This window comes from Saimiri boliviensis, chromosome 14 (genome assembly GCF_048565385.1).
Source record: "Saimiri boliviensis isolate mSaiBol1 chromosome 14, mSaiBol1.pri, whole genome shotgun sequence".
NCBI lineage: Eukaryota > Metazoa > Chordata > Mammalia > Primates > Cebidae > Saimiri > Saimiri boliviensis.
The window spans coordinates 9490241-9509522 of NC_133462.1; the positions used below are offsets into that span (position 1 = coordinate 9490241).

Genomic DNA, 19282 nt, shown 5'->3' on the forward strand with positions numbered 1-19282 from the left:
GAGGAAGAGGGACCAGGAAATAAGGAGGAGCCAGAGGAGGGTGAGGGGTCAGAAGAGGAGAAACCAGGGGAGGGGGAAGGTTCAGGAGAGAAGGAGGGGCAGGAGATGAGGAGGAGCCAGAGGAAGAGGAAGAGTCAGGGGAGGGGGAGGGGCCAAAAGAGGAGGAGGGGCCAGGAGAGGAATGGAAGGACCCAGGTGAGGGGGATGCAGGGTCAGGTGGTGAGTTGAGGGGCAGGGAACGGGAGGGGGAGGAGTCGACAGAGAAGGGTCGGATGAAGAAAATGAGGAGCCAGGGCAGAGGAAAAGGAGAGGAGGCTTGGAGGAACCAGAGGAGGGGAGAAGACAAGACAGCGGGGTAGAATGAAAGCAGTCAGTGAAGGGGCGGGGCCAGAGCGAAGGGGCGGAGTCAGAGACATGGGCATAGTGGGTGTCGTGGGGCGGGGTCACGTGAGGGGCGGAGTCACATGGAAGCGGCAATGTCAGGGACCGCGTAGGAGGGCTGTCCATGCGCCCACCTCCTCGCGTTCTTCCCGCAGCGACCTGGCCCTGCGCAACTGCCTGCTGACCTCGGACCTGACCGTGCGCATCGGAGACTATGGGCTCGCCCACAGCAACTACAAAGTAGGGCTGCCCTCCGTCGGGATGGGGGCTGTGGGGTGCCCTGACCTGCCTGACCCTGCCCTGTCTTCCCCAGGAGGACTACTACCTGACCCCAGAGCGCCTGTGGATCCCGCTGCGCTGGGCGGCGCCCGAGCTCCTCGGGGAGCTTCATGGGACCTTCATGGTGGTGGACCAGAGCCGTGAGAGCAACATCTGGTGAGAACCCTGGGCCACGGGGTCGAGGCAGGCAAGGAAGATGGAAGGGTTCCTAGATGCCACCGCTTCTACAGACGGAGAAACTGAGGCCGAGGCGGGTCAGGGCTGGGCTATGACATCTCTGCTCTCCACAGGTCCCTGGGGGTGACCCTGTGGGAGCTGTTTGAGTTTGGGGCCCAGCCTTACCGCCACCTGTCAGACGAGGAGGTCCTCGCCTTCGTGGTCCGCCAGCAGCATGTGAAGCTGGCCCGGCCGAGGCTCAAGCTGCCCTACGCAGACTACTGGTGAGGGCTGGCCCATCCGGGGCTCTGGGCCTGCCGCACCCCACCCAAGATGGTCCCACACCCCCACCTCATTTCCCACAGCACCCACATCCTGTTTGCTCTCCATACCCCTCAAGAAAGAAGTGGGGATGTCCCCATCCTCTCTGCCAACATCTGCTACTTGGAGAGGGACACAGGCAGGGGGTGGTGGAGCTGTGATCTGAACCCGCTTCACCCTAAGAGATCCCTGCTTACCTGATTCCAGAACTCATAGCCCAAACGAGGACACCACACGCACCAGCTGTTCCCCACATCTGCTGCTGTGTCCCCTCTCCCTCCAGTACCCTGTCACCCACTCTCTATGGGCATCTTCCCCCCACCCCTGCTTCTCTGGGGTCTTAATACCCAACCCCCCAGCCCAGTTACCTCCTCTGAATCTCTGCCCTCTTCTGCCCCCCTTCTTCCTGGAGCTCTGCCCCACTTCTTGGGTCTCTGTCTTCCCCTCTCTGGGTCTCTGTCCCCCCTCTTTCTGGTTGTCTGTCCCCTCCCTGGGTCTCTACCCTGTTCACTCTGCCCCACCTCTCCCTAGGTATGACATACTTCAGTCCTGCTGGCGGCCACCTGCCCAGCGCCCTTCTGCCTCTGATCTCCAACTGCAGCTCACCTACTTGCTCTCTGAGCGGCCCCCTCGGCCCCCACCTCCACCACCCCCACCCCGAGACGGCCCCTTCCCCTGGCCCTGGCCACCTGCACACAGTGCACCCCGCCCGGGGACCCTGTCCTCTCCATTCCCCCTGCTGGATGGCTTCCCTGGGGCCGACCCTGATGATGTGCTCACGGTCACCGAGAGCAGCCGTGGCCTCAACCTCGAGTGCCTGTGGGAGAAGGCCCGGCGTGGGGCCGGTCGGGGTGGGGGGGCGCCTGCCTGGCAGCCAGCGTCAGCACCCCCAGCCCCCCACGCCAACCCCTCCAACCCTTTCTACGAGGCGCTGTCCACGCCCAGTGTGCTGCCTGTTATCAGTGCGCGCAGCCCCTCCGTGAGCAGCGAGTACTACATCCGCCTGGAAGAGCACGGCTCCCCTCCTGAGCCTCTCTTCCCTAACGACTGGGACCCCCTGGACCCAGGAGTGCCCGCCCCTCAGGCCCCCCAGGCCCCGTCCGAGGTGCCCCAGCTGGTGTCCGAGACCTGGGCCTCCCCCCTCTTCCCGGCCCAGTCCTCAGCGTCAGGCAGCTTCCTGCTGAGCGGCTGGGACCCCGAGGGCCGGGGCGCCGGGGAAACCCTGGCAGGAGACCCTGCCGAGGTCCTGGGGGAGCGGGGAACCGCTCCGTGGGTGGAAGAAGAAGAAGAGGAGGAGGAGGGCAGCTCCCCAGGGGAAGACAGCAGCAGCCTTGGAGGTGGCCCGAGCCGCCGGGGCCCCCTACCCTGTCCCCTGTGCAGCCGAGAGGGGGCCTGCTCCTGCCTGCCACTGGAGCGGGGGGACGCCGTGGCAGGCTGGGGGGGCCACCCTGCTCTTGGCTGTCCCCACCCCCCCGAGGACGACTCCTCGCTGCGGGCAGAGCGGGGTTCCCTGGCCGACTTGCCTATGGCCCCCCCCGCATCGGCCCCCCCCGAGTTTCTGGACCCCCTTATGGGGGCGGCGGCGCCCCAGTACCCCGGGCGGGGGCCACCTCCCGCTCCCCCCCCCCCGCCGCCACCTCCTCGGGTCCCCGCGGACCCGGCCGCGTCCCCCGACCCCCCTTCGGCCGTGGCCAGTCCCGGTTCAGGCCTCTCGTCGCCGGGCCCCAAGCCGGGGGACAGCGGCTACGAGACCGAGACCCCTTTTTCCCCCGAGGGAGCCTTCCCAGGTGGGGGGGCGGCCGAGGAGGAAGGGGTCCCTCGGCCGCGGGCTCCCCCCGAGCCACCCGACCCAGGAGCGCCCCGGCCACCTCCAGACCCGGGTCCGCTCCTGCTCCCGGGGCCCCGGGAGAAGCCGACCTTCGTGGTTCAAGTGAGCACAGAGCAGCTGCTGATGTCCCTGCGGGAGGATGTGACAAGGAACCTCCTGGGGGAGAAGGGGGCGACAACCCGGGAGACCGGACCCAGGAAGGCAGGGAGAGGCCCCGGGAACAGAGAGAAAGCCCCGGGCCTGAGCAGGGACCCGACAGCCCTCGGCAACGGGAAACAAGCCCCAAGCCCGAGCCTCCCAGTGAACGGGGTGACAGTGCTGGAGAACGGGGACCAGAGAGCCCTGGACATCGAGAAGGTGGGCACCGAGAAGGCGGCGGAGAATGGGGCCCTGGCGTCCCCCGAGAGAGAAGAGAAAGTGCTGGAGAATGGGGAGCTGACACCCCCAAGGAGGGAGAAGGCGCTGGAGAATGGGGAGCTGAGGTCCCCAGAGGCCGGGGAGAAGGTGCTGGTGAATGGGGGCCTGACACCCCCAAAGAGCGAGGACAAGGTGTCAGAGAATGGGGGCCTGAGATTCCCCAGGAACACAGAGAGGCCACCAGAGACTGGGCCTTGGAGAGCTGCAGGGCCCTGGGAGAAGAAACCCGAGAGTTGGGGTCCAGCCCCCACGATCGGGGAGCCAGCCCCAGAGACCTCTCTGGAGAGAGCCCCTGCACTCAGCGCAGTGGGCTCCTCCCGGAACGGCGGGGAGACAGCCCCTGGCCCCCTTGGCCCAGCCCCCAAGAACGGGACGCTGGAACCCGGGACCGAGAGGAGAGCCCCCGAGACTGGGGGGGCGCCGAGAGTCCCAGGGGCTGGGAGGCTGGACCTCGGGAGTGGGGGCCGAGCCCCAGTGGGCACGGGGACGGCCCCCGGCGGCGGCCCCGGAAGCGGCGTGGACGCAAAGGTCGGATGGGTAGACAACACGAGGCCACAGCCACCGCCGCCACCACTGCCACCGCCACCGGAGGTGCACCCGAGGAGGCCGGAGCCAGTGCCCCCGAGAACCAGGCCGGAAGTGGCCTCCGAGGGAGAGCCCGGGGACCCAGACAGCAGGGCCGGCGGAGACACGGCACCCAGCGGAGACGGGGACCCCCCCAAGCCCGAGAGGAAGGGCCCCGAGATGCCACGACTGTTCTTGGACTTGGGACCCCCTCAGGGGAACAGCGAGCAGATCAAAGGTGAGGAGGCTGCGGGGCACAGTCAGGGCTGAGGTCCGGCTGTTCCTGAGGCGTGCGGTGGCTGAGCGTGGGTAAAGATGTCAGGTCAGGCTGGCAGTGATGAATGCAGGCCCTGGAACTCGCACTGCCTGGGCTCACATCCTGGCTCGGTCCCCTCCCTTGCTCTTTGGCTTTGGGTAAATGTCCTTGCTGCAGTGCCTCAGTTTACCTATCTGCCCAAAACGGATGTCAGGGATAGAACCTACCTCAAAGGGTTGCTGTGAAGGTTAAATGAATTAGGAAGCCTAAAGCACTAACCAGGGCAGGGATTTGGTAAGCACCTGCTCTTACTAGCACAATTCATTTAGACAGGGCTCTCAGGCCCACAGGGGCCAGAGGATATTGGGGAATGGATGAAGCATGCTGGGGAGGCGGAGTGGGGCTTCAGAAGAAAATGCCCTGTGTAGACGCAGCAGCCACTTCTCAGGAATGTGCACCTGGTGCTGGTGAATCTGCCACTTCCTCCCCCTTTATTTTTTTAAAGACGGGGTTTCACCATGTTGGCCAGGGTGGTCTTGAACTCTGACCTCAGGTGATCCGCCCACCTTGGCCTCCCAAAGTGCTGGGATTACAGGCATGAGCCACGGCACCCGGCCACCGCTTTTCCCTTTTAAACCAGACCTCTCGTTTTTGTTTTGATGGTTGCAGCCAATTCAAAGGAAGCCTGTCTGGGTGGCTCCAAGGCCCCAGGCGACCAGCATGTGCTGTGTCATTTAGACTTTCCAATAAGCTGGTCAGGCATAGTGGCTCATGCCTGTAATCACAGCACTTTGGGAAGCCGAGGCAGGAGGATCACTTGAGGTCAGGAATTTGAGAGCAGCCTGACCAACATGATGAAACCCCAGCTCTACTAAAAATACAAAAATTAGCCAGGCATGGTGGTGTGCACCTGTGGTCCCAGCTACTCGGGAGGCTGAGGCTCGAGAATCGCTTGAACCTGGGAGGTGGAGGTTGAAGTCAGCCAAGATCACGTCGCTGCACTCCAGCCTGGGTGACAGAGCAAGACTCTATTATTAGTCTCGAAAAACTTTCCAATAAGCTAAGGCATCTATCCAGTGTGCCAGGCCTCCTGTGTGCCAGGCCCTGAGCTGCCCAAGGCTGGGACCCAGGGAGCTTCAGACCCAACTCCACCACCATGGAACTAGTGAGCTACATGGCAAAGAAATCCCTTTTCTGAAAATTTAGTTTTGATAGGAACACAAAAAGTGTTTTACCACAGAGGAAACTATTTAAGATAAATGAAGGGTAAAAGTAAACAGCCCTTGTTGAGATGTGGACATAGGAAATACAGTTCCAGCAGGATCTCTAGGAGGTGCAATTTCCTTAAATACTGGTATGAAAAAGCCGGGCATGGTGGCTCACGTCTGTAATCCCAGCACTTTGGGAGGCTAAGGCGGGCAGATCGCGAGGTCAGGAGTTCAAGACCAGCCTGACCAACATGGTGAAACTAAAAATACAAAAATTAGCTGGGGGTGGTGGTGGGAGCCGGTAATCCCAGCTACTCAAGAGGCTGAGGCAGGAGAATTTCTTGAACCCGGGAAGACAGAGGTTGCGGTAAGCTGAGATCTCGCCAGTAGACTCTAGCCTGGGTGACAGAGTGAGACTCCATCTCAAAAAGAAAAAAAAAAAAAAACTGGTATGAAAGTTTTTTTTTGTTTTGTTTTGTTTTTTTTTTTTTTGAGACGGAGTTTCACTCTTGTTACCCAGGCTGGAGTGCAATGGCGCGATCTCGGCTCACTGCAACCTCCGCCTCCTGGGTTCAGGCAATTCTCCTGCCTCAGCCTCCCGAGTAGCTGGGATGACAGGCACACGCCACCATGCTCAGCTAATTTTTTGTATTTTTAGTAGAGACGGGGTTTCACCATGTTGACCAGGATGGTCTCAATCTCTTGACCTCGTGATCCACCCGCCTCGGCCTCCCAAAGTGCTGGGATTACAGGCGTGAGCCACTGCGCCCGGCCTAGTATGAAAGTTTTAAGTGGCTGGGTCCTGTTTTATATTGGCAACCTCACAGCCACACTTGAGGAAAGAGGAGCCTATGGCTCAGTGGGCAAGGGTCAGGAAGCAGGCTGAACACAGGTTGTTTCTTTCTTAAAGCCCGTGGTGTTTGAACACTCATTTCCTTGAGATTGTTGTGGGGAGTTTGTGACCAGCTGTATCAGGAAACAGCTCAGGCAGCATGAAAACGTTGGGAGATGAGCAGCTAAGATGCCTCAGAGGATCTGGATTAGGATTGATGAGAAGAGGCAGAGAATGGCCTGCTTTTTTCCATCAAGTAAACTCCTACTCATCCTTCAGGACCCCACCCAAATTTGCCCTTTCCAGGAAGTCTTCCTGATTTTTAAAGGTTGTCACTGTGACCTTTATCTGGGTACTCATAGCCCCCAGAAAAACTCCCTTTATGCTGCTTCCCCCATAAATCCATCATCCTGAGATGTCTGGTCCACAAAAGCATGAAGGAGGTGGTCATCAAGGGGACAGTGTTCTAGATAGAGGGCACTGAGATGGGCACTGGCTCAGCATATTTAGAGAATAGCAAAAGGGAGTAAAACTTGAGTAGAGAGAATGAGGACCAGAGAGGGACCATGTGCATTCATCTTTCTCCCTGCAGCACCTCAATCCTCCTCTTGCCCCTGCCATCTGCCAGAACAGGGCCATTCACTTCCGCAGTAATGGAGGGACAAGTGATCCCTGTTCATCTGCCAGTGAGGAAACAGGCTCAGAGAGGCGGAGCTGGCCAGGTGCAGTGGCTCATGTCTGTAATCCCGGCACTTTGAGAGGCCCAAGGAGGCAGATCACTTGAGGTCAGGAGTTCAAAAACAGCCTCGCCAACATGGTGAAACCCCAACTCTACTAAAAAATACAAAAATTAGCCAGGCATGGTGGCACGTGCCTGTAGTTCCAGCTACTCAGGAGGCTGAGGCAGGAGAATCACTTGAACCTGGGAGGTGGAGGTTGCAGTGAGCCGAGATCGCACCACTGCATTCCAGCCTGGGCGACAGAGCGAGACTCAGTCCTCCCCAGCCAAAAAAGAGAGAAATCTGTTTGCCCAGTGACACACAGGAAGTGAAGATAAGCTTGGGATTCCAAGCCAGGTTTCCTCCTCCAGGGACCTCAAGTCCTTCCTTCCCAGTAGGCTAAAATTGGAGAGTCTTGGGGCAGGGAAGGGGTCTGGAGATGGTTAGACACCCCAAATTTGGCAATCAAGCGCCAGAGAGAGGAAGTACCTTGGTCATTGTCACGCAGCAGGTAGCATTCACACATTAATCCTACAGTGACGGAGTACTTCTGTGTGCTTGGGGCCTGGAAGAGAGGCTATGAGTCAGACCCAGTCTCCGTTCTTTAGCAAGGCTCACACACCACCACAGAAGTATAATTATACGCTGAGAAAGTCTGCTCAGGAGAGGTGCTTGGTGGATGGGGTGCAGAGTGGGTGCTCCTGACCTCTTGGGAGATTTCTGAAGGCTTTGAAAGCCCAAAGCTGGGGAATGCGCAGGACTTGTGTTAGAAAAGAGTCCAGGCTGGGCAAGGTGGCTCACACCTGTAATCCCAGCACTTTGGGAGGCTAAGAAGGGTGGATCACGAGGTCAGGAGTTCAAGACCAGTCTGGCCAGCATGGTGACACCCCATCGCTACTAAAAATATAAAAAATTAGCCATGCATGGTGGCACACCTGTACAGTCTGAGCTACCTGGGAGGCTGAGGCAGGAGAACTGCTTGAACCGAGGAGGCCCAGTGTGCAGTGAGCCGAGATGGAGCCATTGCACTCCAGCCTGGGAGACAGAGCGAGACTGTCTCAAAACAAAACAAAACAAAACAAAAAAAGAAAGAAAGAAAGAAAGAAGAAAAAGAAAAAAAGGGAGTCCAGGCTGGGCGCGTGGCTCACGCTTGTAATTCCAGCATTTTGGGAGGCTGAGGCGGGAGGACTGCTTGAGGCCAGTAGTTTGAGACCAGCCTGGGCAACACAGTGAGACCCCTGTCTCTTAAAAAATAAGAAAGAAAGAAAAGAAAAACAAAAAGGAGTCCAAGCAGATGGAACGCACGTGCAAAGGCCTGTAAGTGTGAGGAATGGTGTGGTGGCCCATGTGGCTAGATGGAGGTCAGGCCAGAAGGAGGTGGGTACAAGAGGCCAGGGAGGTCAGCTGGGCCAGGGCACGCGGGCCTGGGGCGCTGTGGGAAGTTGGGGCTTAACGCCGTTGGCACAGGGAAGCTCTGGGAGGTTGAGCACTGGAGAGGCCCTTTCCCACCCCGCCTGGGCAAAGGCCCCGGTGCAGCCCTGCCGAGGCCCAGATTGTGCGGGGGACTTTTACCTGAAGCCACACAGCTAGGTGGGAGGGCCTGCCTCAGTCTCCTCGGGACAGGGGCTCACCGGGTCTCTCCCCTCGCAGCCAGGCTCTCCCGGCTCTCACTGGCGCTGCCGCCGCTCACGCTCACGCCGTTCCCGGGGCCGGGCCCGCGGCGGCCCCCGTGGGAGGGCGCGGACGCCGGGGCGGCTGGCGGGGAGGCCGGCGGGGCGGGGTCGTCGGGGCCGGCGGAGGAGGACGGGGAGGACGAGGACGAGGACGAGGAGGAGGACGAGGAGGCGGCGGCGTCGGGCGCGGCGGCGGGGCCGCGGGGCCCCGGGAGGGCGCGAGCAGCCCCGGTGCCCGTCGTGGTGAGCAGCGCCGACGCGGACGCGGCCCGCCCGCTGCGGGGGCTGCTCAAGTCTCCACGCGGGGCCGACGAGCCAGAGGACAGCGAACTGGAGAGGAAGCGCAAGATGGTCTCCTTCCACGGGGACGTGACCGTCTACCTCTTCGACCAGGTACGGAACCCGAGAGGGCGCGGATGTGGGGGCGCGGCCAGGAGGGAGCGGGGCCTGGAGCGGGGCGGGGCCTGGAGGGGGCGGAGCCTGGAGTGGCGCCGAGCCGGAGCGGGGCGGGGCCTGGAGGGACGCCGAGCTGGAGGGGGCGGGGCCTGGCGGGATGCCGAGCAGGAGCGGGGCGGGGGCTGGGGCGGGGCCGAGCTAGAGTGGGGCGGGGCCTAAGGAGAGCGCATATAGAGCGGGGCGGGGCCCAGAGAGGGCGATCTGGGCCTGGGGCGGGGCCTAGACGAAGGCTGCGCTTAGAGTAAGGCGGGGTCTAGAGCAGAGTTTGGAACTGGCCGAGTCTAGAGACGGGGCGGGGCCTGGAAGGAGACCACTCCTAGGTTTGGGACAGGGTCTAGAGGGGGTCCTGAAGGGAAACCAAGGTGAAGGCGAGGTCTGGGGAGAGACTGATCAGGGAAATGGGGCGGGACTAGGAAGATGGAAGGAGGCTCTGAATGTGAGGGCAGGGCCTGGGAATGGGGCAGGTCCTGGAGGACGGACGGAACCTAGAGCTGGGGTGGGACCTGGGGCGGGGGCGGGGCTTGTGATGGGGGCGGGGTCTAGAGGGCGAGGAGAGGCCTGGAGAGTGAGAGTGAGGCGAGTCTGAAAGGAAAGAGGGGAGTACCGGGTAGTCAAGTATGGGACCCTGGAGAGGTTCGGGAGGAAGTGCTGAGAAGAGGATTGGGGCGTGGCCTGGATGGCGTGAGCGGGTCCTAGTGAGAGTTTGGGCATGGTTTGTTGACTAGAGTTCTAGTGCCTGTAGGTCTGGCTCGCTATGGAGCAAATCTTACCCACTAGGGAAGGGTCACGGCTAGGCTGCAAGTGGGCTTCAGAGATACAGCGGGCAGTCTTAAGGTAATTGGGGTGGGGTCAGGGATGGGCAGACCTAACTACTGGGACGTGTCTTTAAAGAGATGGGTTGAGGCCGGGAGCGGTGGCTCAAGCCCGTAATCCCAGCACTTTGGGAGGCCGAGGCGGGTGGATCACAAGGTCAAGAGATCGAGACCAACCTTGGTCAACAAGGTGAAACCCCGTCTCTACTAAAAATACAAAAAAAAAAATTAGCTGGGCGCGGTGGCGCGTGCCTGTAATCCCAGCTACTCAGGAGGCTGAGACAGGAGAATTGCCCGAACCCAGGAGGCGGAGGTTGCGGTGAGCCGAGATCGTGCCATTGCACTCCAGGCTGGGTAACAAGAGCGAAACTCCGTCTCAAAAAAAAAATAAATAAAATAAAATAAAGAGATGGGTTGAAGATTGTGTTAAGAGTTAGGCCGCGGCCGGGCGCGGTGGCTCACGCCTTTAATCCCAACATTTTGGGAGGTCGAGGTGGACCGATCACCTGAGGTTGGAAGTTCGAGACCAGCCTGGCCAACATGGAGAAACCCCGTCTCTACTAAAAATACAAAATTAGCCTGGCGTCATGGTGCGCGCCTGTAATCCCAGCTACTTGGGAGGCTGAGGCAGGAGAGCTGCTTGAACCCGGGAGGTGGAGGTTCCAGTGAGCCGAGATTGCGCCATTGCACTCCAGCCTGGGCGACAGAGCGAGACTCCGTCTCAAAAAAAAAAAAAAAAAAAAGGTTAAGCCAGTCGTCGTGGCTCACGCCTGTAATCTCAGCATTTTGATTACAGCATTTTGTGAGGCCAAGGCAGGAGGATCGCTTGAGGCCAGGAGTTCAAGACCTGCCTAGCCAACATGGCAGGACCTTGTCTCTTAAAAAAAAATAATAATAATAAAAAATCTGGGTGTGGTGTCGCGCACCTGTAGTCCCAGCTACTCAGGAGGCTGAGGTGAGAGGATCACTTGAGCCCAGGAGGTCGAGGCTGAATTGAGCCATGATCGTAACACTGCTCCAGCCTGGGCGACAGTGAGATTCTGTGTAAAACAAAAACATAGGGGATGGTGTTGAAGAGAAAAAGGGAGGGTGAGTGGTGCTCAGGGACTGCAGCCTTGTCTAGATGAACCTGGGGCGGGCGTACTGGGCTGAGATTACGAGAGGAAGGCCAAGAACTGGGGCCTGGGCGACTGAAGTGTATTCAGAGGGGTGAGACTTGGAGGGCGGGAGCAGGTCTACTTCTCAGGGAGGGCTCGAGGGCAGAGTCACAGCGCCCAGCACGGGATGCGCTCAGGATGGGGCAGGGGTTGGGAGGGCCGCGGGAGCCGGTGTAGATCTCAGAGATGGTAGGACTGATGGGGACTGATGGGGTCGGGCTTACGGAGATCACTTTGAGTTAGGGGATCCGACGGAGGCCGCGCATTAAGAAACCAGGAGAGAATCCCTGCTGTGGGCTACTTAGCTGTGTGTAGGGCTCCGCTGTCAGGTAAGGAGCCTCGGGCCGGGTTGAGGTTAAGGCTGGCCCAAGGCTTCGAAGCCAGATCAAGAGTTCCACCCACCTCTCCAGAGAGTGCTAGTCAGTGATTACAAACGGGGATTCCTAGATCCCCAGAAATATTAGCGGCTTTTGCTGCTTTTGGGGGATGCAGTAAATGGGACATGACGGTTTGTCCCCTCTGGCTTCCCCCTAACCTGCCTTCACAGGAGACGCCAACCAACGAGCTGAGCGTCCAGGGCCCCCCAGAGGGGGACACGGACCCGTCAACGCCTCCAGCGCCCCCGACGCCTCCCCACCCCGCCACCACCCCCGGAGATGGGTTTCCCAGCAACGACAGCGGCTTTGGTGAGGGCGGAGCCTATAGGACGGGAGGGGGCGGGAGGGGGCCGGGGGGCGGGACCCATGGGGCGGACGGGGCGGGAGGGGCGGGGCCGGAGGGCGGGAGCGCCGCAGGTGCCCGCGGTCTGACTGCGGTCTGCCCTCCCGCCGCAGGAGGCAGTTTCGAGTGGGCGGAGGATTTCCCCCTCCTCCCGCCTCCAGGCCCCCCCCTGTGCTTCTCCCGCTTCTCCGTCTCGCCTGCGCTGGAGACCCCGGGGCCACCCGCCCGGGCCCCCGACGCCCGGCCCGCAGGTATCATGTTCAAGGCCTCGGCCCTGCCCCTCCTCTGCCCGTCTCTGTGCCTCTATGTTCCACTGCCAATTTCTTGTGACCGTCTTTGAATGTCCCTGCCTCTCTCTTCCCAGTCTCTTCTCTCTCCTCTCTCAGTCGTCAGACACCCCACCCAGCTCTGGAACCAGCTCAGACCAGGTGGTGTCCATCAGACGGTCGTAGGCAGGCAGGCCGCCCCCACCCCTGAGCCTCAGTTTCCTCTTCTGTAGGGATTCCCCCAGCCCCGACTCTTGCCCATCTTTGTCCCATCTCTGGGCTCAGACTCCGGCGTGGCACTTGCCAGATCCTAATCCCACCTCCGTTTGGGGAACACGGTGCTCAGAGGCAGACAAGGAGAGAGGAACCCAGCGTGCTCAAAGCCGGTTGGTGTGAACCAGAGCAGAGAGGGCACGGCTGGGGTTAGAGAGCAGTCACAGCGGCACCGCTGCTCTCGCCTAGACTCTGCAGTGCCTCACCACAATTTAACCCATTTAATGTTCAGTTCGATCCCGTGGGGTGGATTCTAGTCTCGTCCTCATTTCTTTTCTTTTTTCTGCTACAGAATCTCGCTCTGTCGCCCAGGCTGGCATGCACCACCACACCCAGCTATTTTTTTTTTTTTTTTTTTTTTTTGGTAATTTTACTAGATACGGGGCTTTACCATGTTGGCCAGGCTGGTCTCAAACTCCTGACCTCAAATGATCCTCCCACCTTGGCCTCCCTAAGTGCTGGGATTACAGGCGTGAGCGACCGGACCCTCCCAGTCTCACCCCCATGTTACAAAAGTGAGGAGCTGGGATTCAAACCTGCAGCTGCTCAGCCTCTGAGCCCGCGCCCTCGCCTGTAGTGAACATTGGTCTGGTTTCTTTCCTGGCGTTTCACACGTGCCATGTCGCTAATCCTCGTGGCCGCCTTGGGAGAGGGGTCATGTCACCCAACTCTTGGTAATGCTGAGGCCACTCTCAGGGAGCCGCGGGCACAGGCAGGTCCCAGCGCAGGTCTGGAACGGGACTGGGCCCTCTGCTGCCCCCTGCTGCCGAGCCAGGGGACGCCACAGGATACAGAGCTTGTTCCCAGCCTGACAGGGCAGGTGGTGCTCCCGGATATCCGAGCTAAGGTGGAAGGTGCCACTGGAGAGTTTCACTCCTGCTTCCCCAGTCTTGCCTGAGTCCAGATATTGTCCCTGCCATTTCTCCGCTGTGTGACCTGGGGCAAGTCGCTTTCCCTCTCTGTGCTCATCTGTAGAGTGTGAATAATAACAGGATCTAACTCATGAGATTGCTGAGGGGATTAAACGGCTTAATCCTCCCGTGTATGCAGCACAGAGCTTGTTCATGCAGCAGCGGTCTCCAACCATTAACGATTAATTTTGAGATGGAGTTTCACTCTTGTTGCCCAGGCTGGAGTGCAGTGGCTCAGTCTTGGCTCACTGCAACTTTCACCTCCCGAGTTCAAGCAATTTTTCTGCTTCAGCCTCCCGGGTAGCTGGGATTACAGGCGCCTGCCACCACACCTGGCTAATTTTTGTGTTTTTAGTAGAGACGTGGTTTTGACATGTTGGCCAGGCTGGTCTTGAACTCCTGAGCTCAGGCAATCTGCCTGTCTTGGCCTCCCAAAGTGCTGGGATTACAGGAGTGAGTCACTGCGCTTAGCCCCATTAGCTATTACTATTATTAGATATGATTATGCTTAATTAAGTTGATGTTTTCTGAGCATCCCCTGTGTGCAGGCGCTGTACTGGGCACAGGGGATTCAGTGTAGAGCGAGAGGTGTGAGCCTGCCGGGCCCTGCCCACAGACGCTGACCACACACTGCCACGGCAGATGAATAACTGCAAACTCAGGCTGGCAGGAAAAGCAGATGACAAGAGCAAAGGAGTTTGTTTCCCCCTTAGAAGTGTCATTAACTGGGGACTGGAAGGGTTGCTTGTCATGAACTAGGCAAAGGGGACGGCGTGCTGGCAGAGGGGACAGCTTGCACACAAGGCCTGAGGCAGGAGAGAGCTTGGCCCGCTCAAGGAACAGAAGGAGATTGGTGTGGCTGGGGGTTACACAGAGAGCATGGAGGGCTGGGGAGAGAGGGAAGGGCAGAGCATGGAGGGCTGGGGGTGCACTGAGGAGCTGGGACTTTGTCCTGGGGTTGCTAGGGAGCCATGGAGGACCATCAGCAGGGGAGGGAAGTCAATGTTGGGTGTAGGAAGATGCTCTGGGGCCACTTGGGGCCAGAAGAAGGGCAAGAGTGGGAGGCTGGGGAGAAGACAGTGGGCCAGGGCCATGCGAGTGGAGAGGCTGGACAGGGCAGAGAGTCAAGGGCAGGCAGGATGGTGCTGGGGCCGACTCTTTAGGCTTCACTCTGAATGGCACTTCCTCCCTGAGGGTCTCTGTGAGGACAGGGTGGGGCGAATTCCAGGGTGTGGGGACACCGGCCAAGTGGTGAGTCAGGGCCGAGCTGGCAGGCCAGGATGACTTCGCCTTGAATCACCAGGAAAGGAGACGGAGGGCGCAATCGTGCGAAACCCCAAATCCCTTGACTCAGTTGACACATATTTCTGTGGCAGCGTGGTCTGCGAGCTGCTGAGCCTGTCTGGCTCCCAAGACCATGGAGTGGGGACCCGAGGCCGGTCCTCCCCTCTGCCCTGCTCAGCATGGCTCTGTCCACTTAGCAAAGGCTTACTGGGCGCTGAGAGATGCCACATATCCTCCCAAAGTCTCCATGAAGCATGAAGATCATGCTTCCCATTTAAAGACGGAAACTGGCCGGGTGAGGTGGCTCACACCTGTCATCCCAGCACTTTGGGAGGCCAAGGCAGGTGGATCACCTGAGGTCAGGAGTTTGGGACCAGCCTGACCAACATGGTAAAACCTCGTCTCTACTAAAAATACAAAAATTAGCTGGGCATGGTGGTGCACGCCTGTAATCCCAGCTACTCGGGAGGCTGAGGCAGGAGACTTGCTTGAACCCGGGAGGCGGAGGTTGCAGTGAGCCAAGATCAAGTCTCTGCGTTCTAGCCTGGAGACAGAGCGAGACTCTGTCTCAAAAAAAACAAAAAAACAAACAAAACAAAACAAAACAAAACAAAAAAACAGGAAGCGGGGGGCACTGAAGCTCAGGGACAGGGAGTGAAGACATTTACCTGACCAAGGGCCCCCAGGTAAGAAGTACAGGGTGGAGCATGAGGGAGCCTGATGTAAGACCCTCAACAAGAACCTGCCCCTCACGGGCCTTCATTTTCTGGTCTGTGCAATGCATGGGGCGTTCATTCCACTTGCCTGAGGAGGCCAGAGCTAGAGTCATGGGGAAGGTGGGTGGGAGTTTCTGGGGAGAGTGCTTTGACCAGGAAATGGGGTACTTTGACAAGGAAAAGGGGTGCTTTGTTCCAGGGGGATGCTAGAGACACAGCAGTGACCGCAGCCCCTAGCGTCACTGAGCTTACATTCTACAGGAACAAGCTAGACAGGAAACTCTCAACAGGGACGGGCTAGGCCGAGCGCAGTGGGTCACGGCTGTAATCCCAGCACTTTTAGGAGGCCAAGGTGGGTGGATCACCTGAGGTCAGGAGTTTGAGACCAGCCTAGCCAACACAACACAACTTAGCTGGATGTGATGGCCAACATCTATAATACCAGCTACTCAGGAAATTGAGACGAGAATTGCTTGAACCCGGGAGGCAGAGGTTGCAGCGAGCCAAGATTGCACCACTGCACTCTAGCCTGGGCAAGAGAGCGAGACTCCGGCTCAAAACAAACAAGCAAACAAACAAAAACCAACAAAACCAAGGACAGGGTCATCCCAGAGTGCGAATCGCAAAGCCGTCAGAGGAGATGAGCCAGAAAGGCTGGGGCGTGCTGGGGTCACTGCTTGCCTCAGAGTGGTGGGGGAAGCCTCTGTGGAGGAAACACTGCAGCTGGGGTCTGAGTCTCATGGGAAGAGTGTTCCGGGCAGCTGGAACAGCACGTGTGAAGGCCCTGGGGTCAGACTGTGCTGGGAGCCCTGGAGGAAGAGCAGGAGGCCCAGTGGCTGGAACAGAGGGGAGGAGAGAGGTCGGTGAGGACAGAGAGGGCCCAGAGCAGATCTTTCTAGCCACGCTGGGTGAGGGCTTTGCTTTTCTGCTGAGTGACTTAGAAGCCATGAGGCTGTCCCCCTAGTAATTTCATTTCTCTCTTCTGTCCATCCTCAGGCCCCGTGGAGAATTGATTCCCCGAAGACCCGACCCCCCTGCACCCCCAGAAGAGGGGTTGAGAATGGAATCCTCTGTGGACGACGGCGCCACTGCCACCACCGCAGACGCAGCCTCCGGGGAGGCCCCTGAGGCCGGGCCCTCCCCCTCCCCCTCCCCCACCATGTGCCAAACAGGAGGCCCTGGCCCTCCGCCCCCTAGCCCCCCAGACCGCTCCCCTGACCCCCCTGATCCCCTCGGTGCCAAATGAGGCAGGAATCCCCCCACCCCTCCCTAGAGAGCAGCCTTTCTTGGAACTGAACTGAACTCTTTTGGGCCTGGAGCCCCTTGACACAGCGGAGGTCTCTCCTCACCCACTCCTGGCCCCAAACAGGGGCCACAGGCTTCGGGGACCCGGACCCCTCATCTTGCGTCTCCCCTTTCCTTCCCCAGCCCGGCCCCTGGAGGGGCCTCTGGTTCAAACCTTCGCGTGGCATTTTCACATTATTTAAAAAAGACAAAAAAAACAACTTTTTGGAGGAACACGGGGCCTGTGCGTGTGTCCCGAGGTGAGGAGGTGGGGGCTGCAGGGAGCCAGTGCGACGCCGAGAAGTTCCCATCCTCCCAGGCGGCCCACGTGGCAGATGGGACATCTCCGCTGAAAGAGGCGGAGACTGCGCAGCAGCGAGGTCCCAGCTTCTCCGCTCCTCCGGATCCCTGCTCTGCGCCGGGTGCGCCCCGCCCAGCCTCGGCCGCTGCAGCAGCACTGCAGGCTCACGAGGCCACAAGGCTGAAGCAGGAGAATCGCTTGAACCCGGGAGGCGGAGATGGCAGTGAGCCAAGATCGCGCCACTGCACTCCAGCGTGGGCGACAGAGCAAGATTCTGTCTCAAAGAAAAATAAAAGAGGCCGTAAGGAGCCCACAGACGTCGGGGAAGGTGCAGGCTGTGGTCAGAGCCACGATGCTGCAAGGTGGCCCTCCGTGCTGGCCAGACATTATTCCAGGGCCAGGGGCTTAGAAATGACCTGCTCATGCCCACACTGGATCAGGACCATGGCCCACACACCTCAGGTCGGCACTGCCTGCCCCGTGAAGGTCAGGGTCTACACTTCCCCGCCCACCATGGTGCTGCCTCAGTTTACCTGTTTTTCCGTGTGACCACCCACCTCACTGACATTCTCATCTCTTGCCTGTACCCTCACTGCACCTCTCTGTGCCCCCCCCCACCCCGTTTCCGTCCTTCTGGCTCCCTGTATCACCCTGCCCCAGTTTTGGTCTCCATCTGATCTGGAGTTTTCCTGTCTCTCCATCTGAGTCTCCTGCTCTCAGCCTCCTCCTCCCTGTCTAATTCTATTTTCATGTCTCTGTCTTGAGTTCCTCCTGCCTCCACATTTTTTCTTGTCTGTGTCTCCGTGTCACCTCCTCTTGTCTCTGTTATGTCCTTCTGCCTTGCGCTTTTCTCTCTTTTTGTTCTGAGACAGAGTCTCGCTCTGTCGTCCAGGCCAGAGTGCTGTGGTGCGATCTCGGCTCACTTCAGTCCTCCTGGGTTCAAGTGATTCTCCTACCTCCACCTCCCAAGTAGCTGGAATCACAGGTGCCTGCCACCGTGCCCGGCTAATTTTTGTATTTTTAGTAGATGGGGTTTCACCATCTTGGCCAGGCTGGTCTCGAACTCATGACCTCAGGTGATCCACCCAACTCAGGCTCCCAAAGTGCTGGGATTACAGACGTGAGCCACCGCACCTGGCTGTCTCTATTTCTTGTTCTCGGTTTCTCCTGGATTCTGTTTCTGCCTCTTTTTCCCTCTGACCGGGTCTGTCTTTGCGGCTCTGATCTCTTTGCCTGAACCTGTCCCCCACCACCTGGGTACCAGGATCACTGGTGTATTTGAGGGATGTAGTTTGGGTGTGGGAAGAGAGAAGAAGCAAGGGGTGGGAACCCAGCCCCTTCCCTCTGTTACGGAGGCTGTAGTGTAGACTGGCCAGGAGTTAAGATGCTGGTGGCATTAGGGTCGAAGGTAGATCCTGGGGGGTTGGGGAAAGGGAGAGTCAGAGGATAAGGTTTTAATGTCTTCTCAATACTGCCCCTGCTGGGAGACTCAGTGGCGCTTGATGTGATTTTGAGACACCTGCCACAGGGTGGGTGCCGCATGAACCATGCCAGGAAGAAGGTGAGAGCTGGACATTCTGGGGCTGAGGGAGGGAGGTGTGGGGGCCTGGACTCCTAGGCTGAGGGAGGAGGGGCTGGGGCCTGGACTCCTGGGGCTCAGGGAGGGAGGTCTGGGGGCCTGGACTCCTGGGTCTGAGGGAGGAGGAGCTGGGGCCTGGATTTCTGGGTCTGAGGATTTCTGGGTCTAAGGGAGGAGGGGCAGGGGTCCCCAATTCCTGGGCCTGAGGGAGACATGGTTTGTTAGTTATAACAAACTGATATAACTGCTATAGGCTGATAAAACAAAGTACCTCAAAATGAGTGGCTTAAATCACAGAAAACTGACGGTCTCCCATTTCTGGAGGTCAGAAGTCTGCGATGGCGTGGGCAGAGCTGGCTGCTCCTGAGGCTGTGAGGGAGGATGAGTCCCGGCCTCTCCCTGGCTTCTGGGGGTGTGCTAGCAGCTGTGGCTTTCCTTGGTTTGTAAAGGCATCACCCCCACCTCTACCTTCACCTCCACATGGCGTTCTTTCTACATGTCTGTGTCTGTCCAAACTTTTATAAGGACATGCATCTTATTGGATTAGGGCCCACATGAATGACATCATCTGAACTAATTACATCTGCAGTGACCTTATTTCCTAATAAGACCACATTCTGACATGCTGGGGGTTAGAACTGTAATACTAAGTTTTTGTTTGCTTTTTTCTGTGGCAGGGACACAATTTGACTCGTGCTAAGTCCATTTTTGTTGCTCTGACAGAAGACCGGAGGCTGGGTCTTTATAAAGGAAGAGGTTAATTTGGCTCAGATTCTGACGGCTGGAAGGTTCAAGATGGGGCAGGTGCACTCAGTGAGGACCTCCCTCATCCCTGAGGCTCTGTTGTTTGTTTGTTTGTTTTTCTAAGACCAAGTCTAGCATTGTTGCC

General features: G+C 58.8%; 1 protein-coding gene and 1 long non-coding RNA gene across 6 annotated transcripts in view; one reads left to right on the forward strand and one right to left on the reverse strand.

Annotated features, from left to right (window-relative positions):
• LOC120362796 (uncharacterized) overlaps window positions 1-8615 on the reverse strand; it is a 31570-nt gene extending 22955 nt beyond the window's left edge. For 3 of the 4 annotated variants that reach the window (XR_012513800.1, XR_012513798.1, XR_012513799.1), the window contains exon 1: window positions 7451-8615. This is a non-coding gene — a long non-coding RNA (uncharacterized LOC120362796). The remainder of the gene's footprint in view (window positions 1-7450) is intronic. The other variant, XR_005578608.2, reaches the window with a different exon arrangement.
• LMTK3 (lemur tyrosine kinase 3) overlaps window positions 1-16747 on the forward strand; it is a 28111-nt gene extending 11364 nt beyond the window's left edge. For both annotated transcript variants that reach the window (XM_039466882.2, XM_039466883.2), the window contains exons 9-16: window positions 537-621; window positions 695-816; window positions 951-1100; window positions 1669-4184; window positions 8612-9027; window positions 11607-11745; window positions 11893-12030; window positions 16226-16747. In XM_039466882.2, the coding sequence (XP_039322816.2) occupies window positions 537-621; window positions 695-816; window positions 951-1100; window positions 1669-4184; window positions 8612-9027; window positions 11607-11745; window positions 11893-12030; window positions 16226-16242 (3583 nt within the window). In that variant the 3' untranslated portion in view covers window positions 16243-16747. The remainder of the gene's footprint in view (window positions 1-536; window positions 622-694; window positions 817-950; window positions 1101-1668; window positions 4185-8611; window positions 9028-11606; window positions 11746-11892; window positions 12031-16225) is intronic.
• Window positions 16748-19282: the final 2535 nt, after the last annotated feature.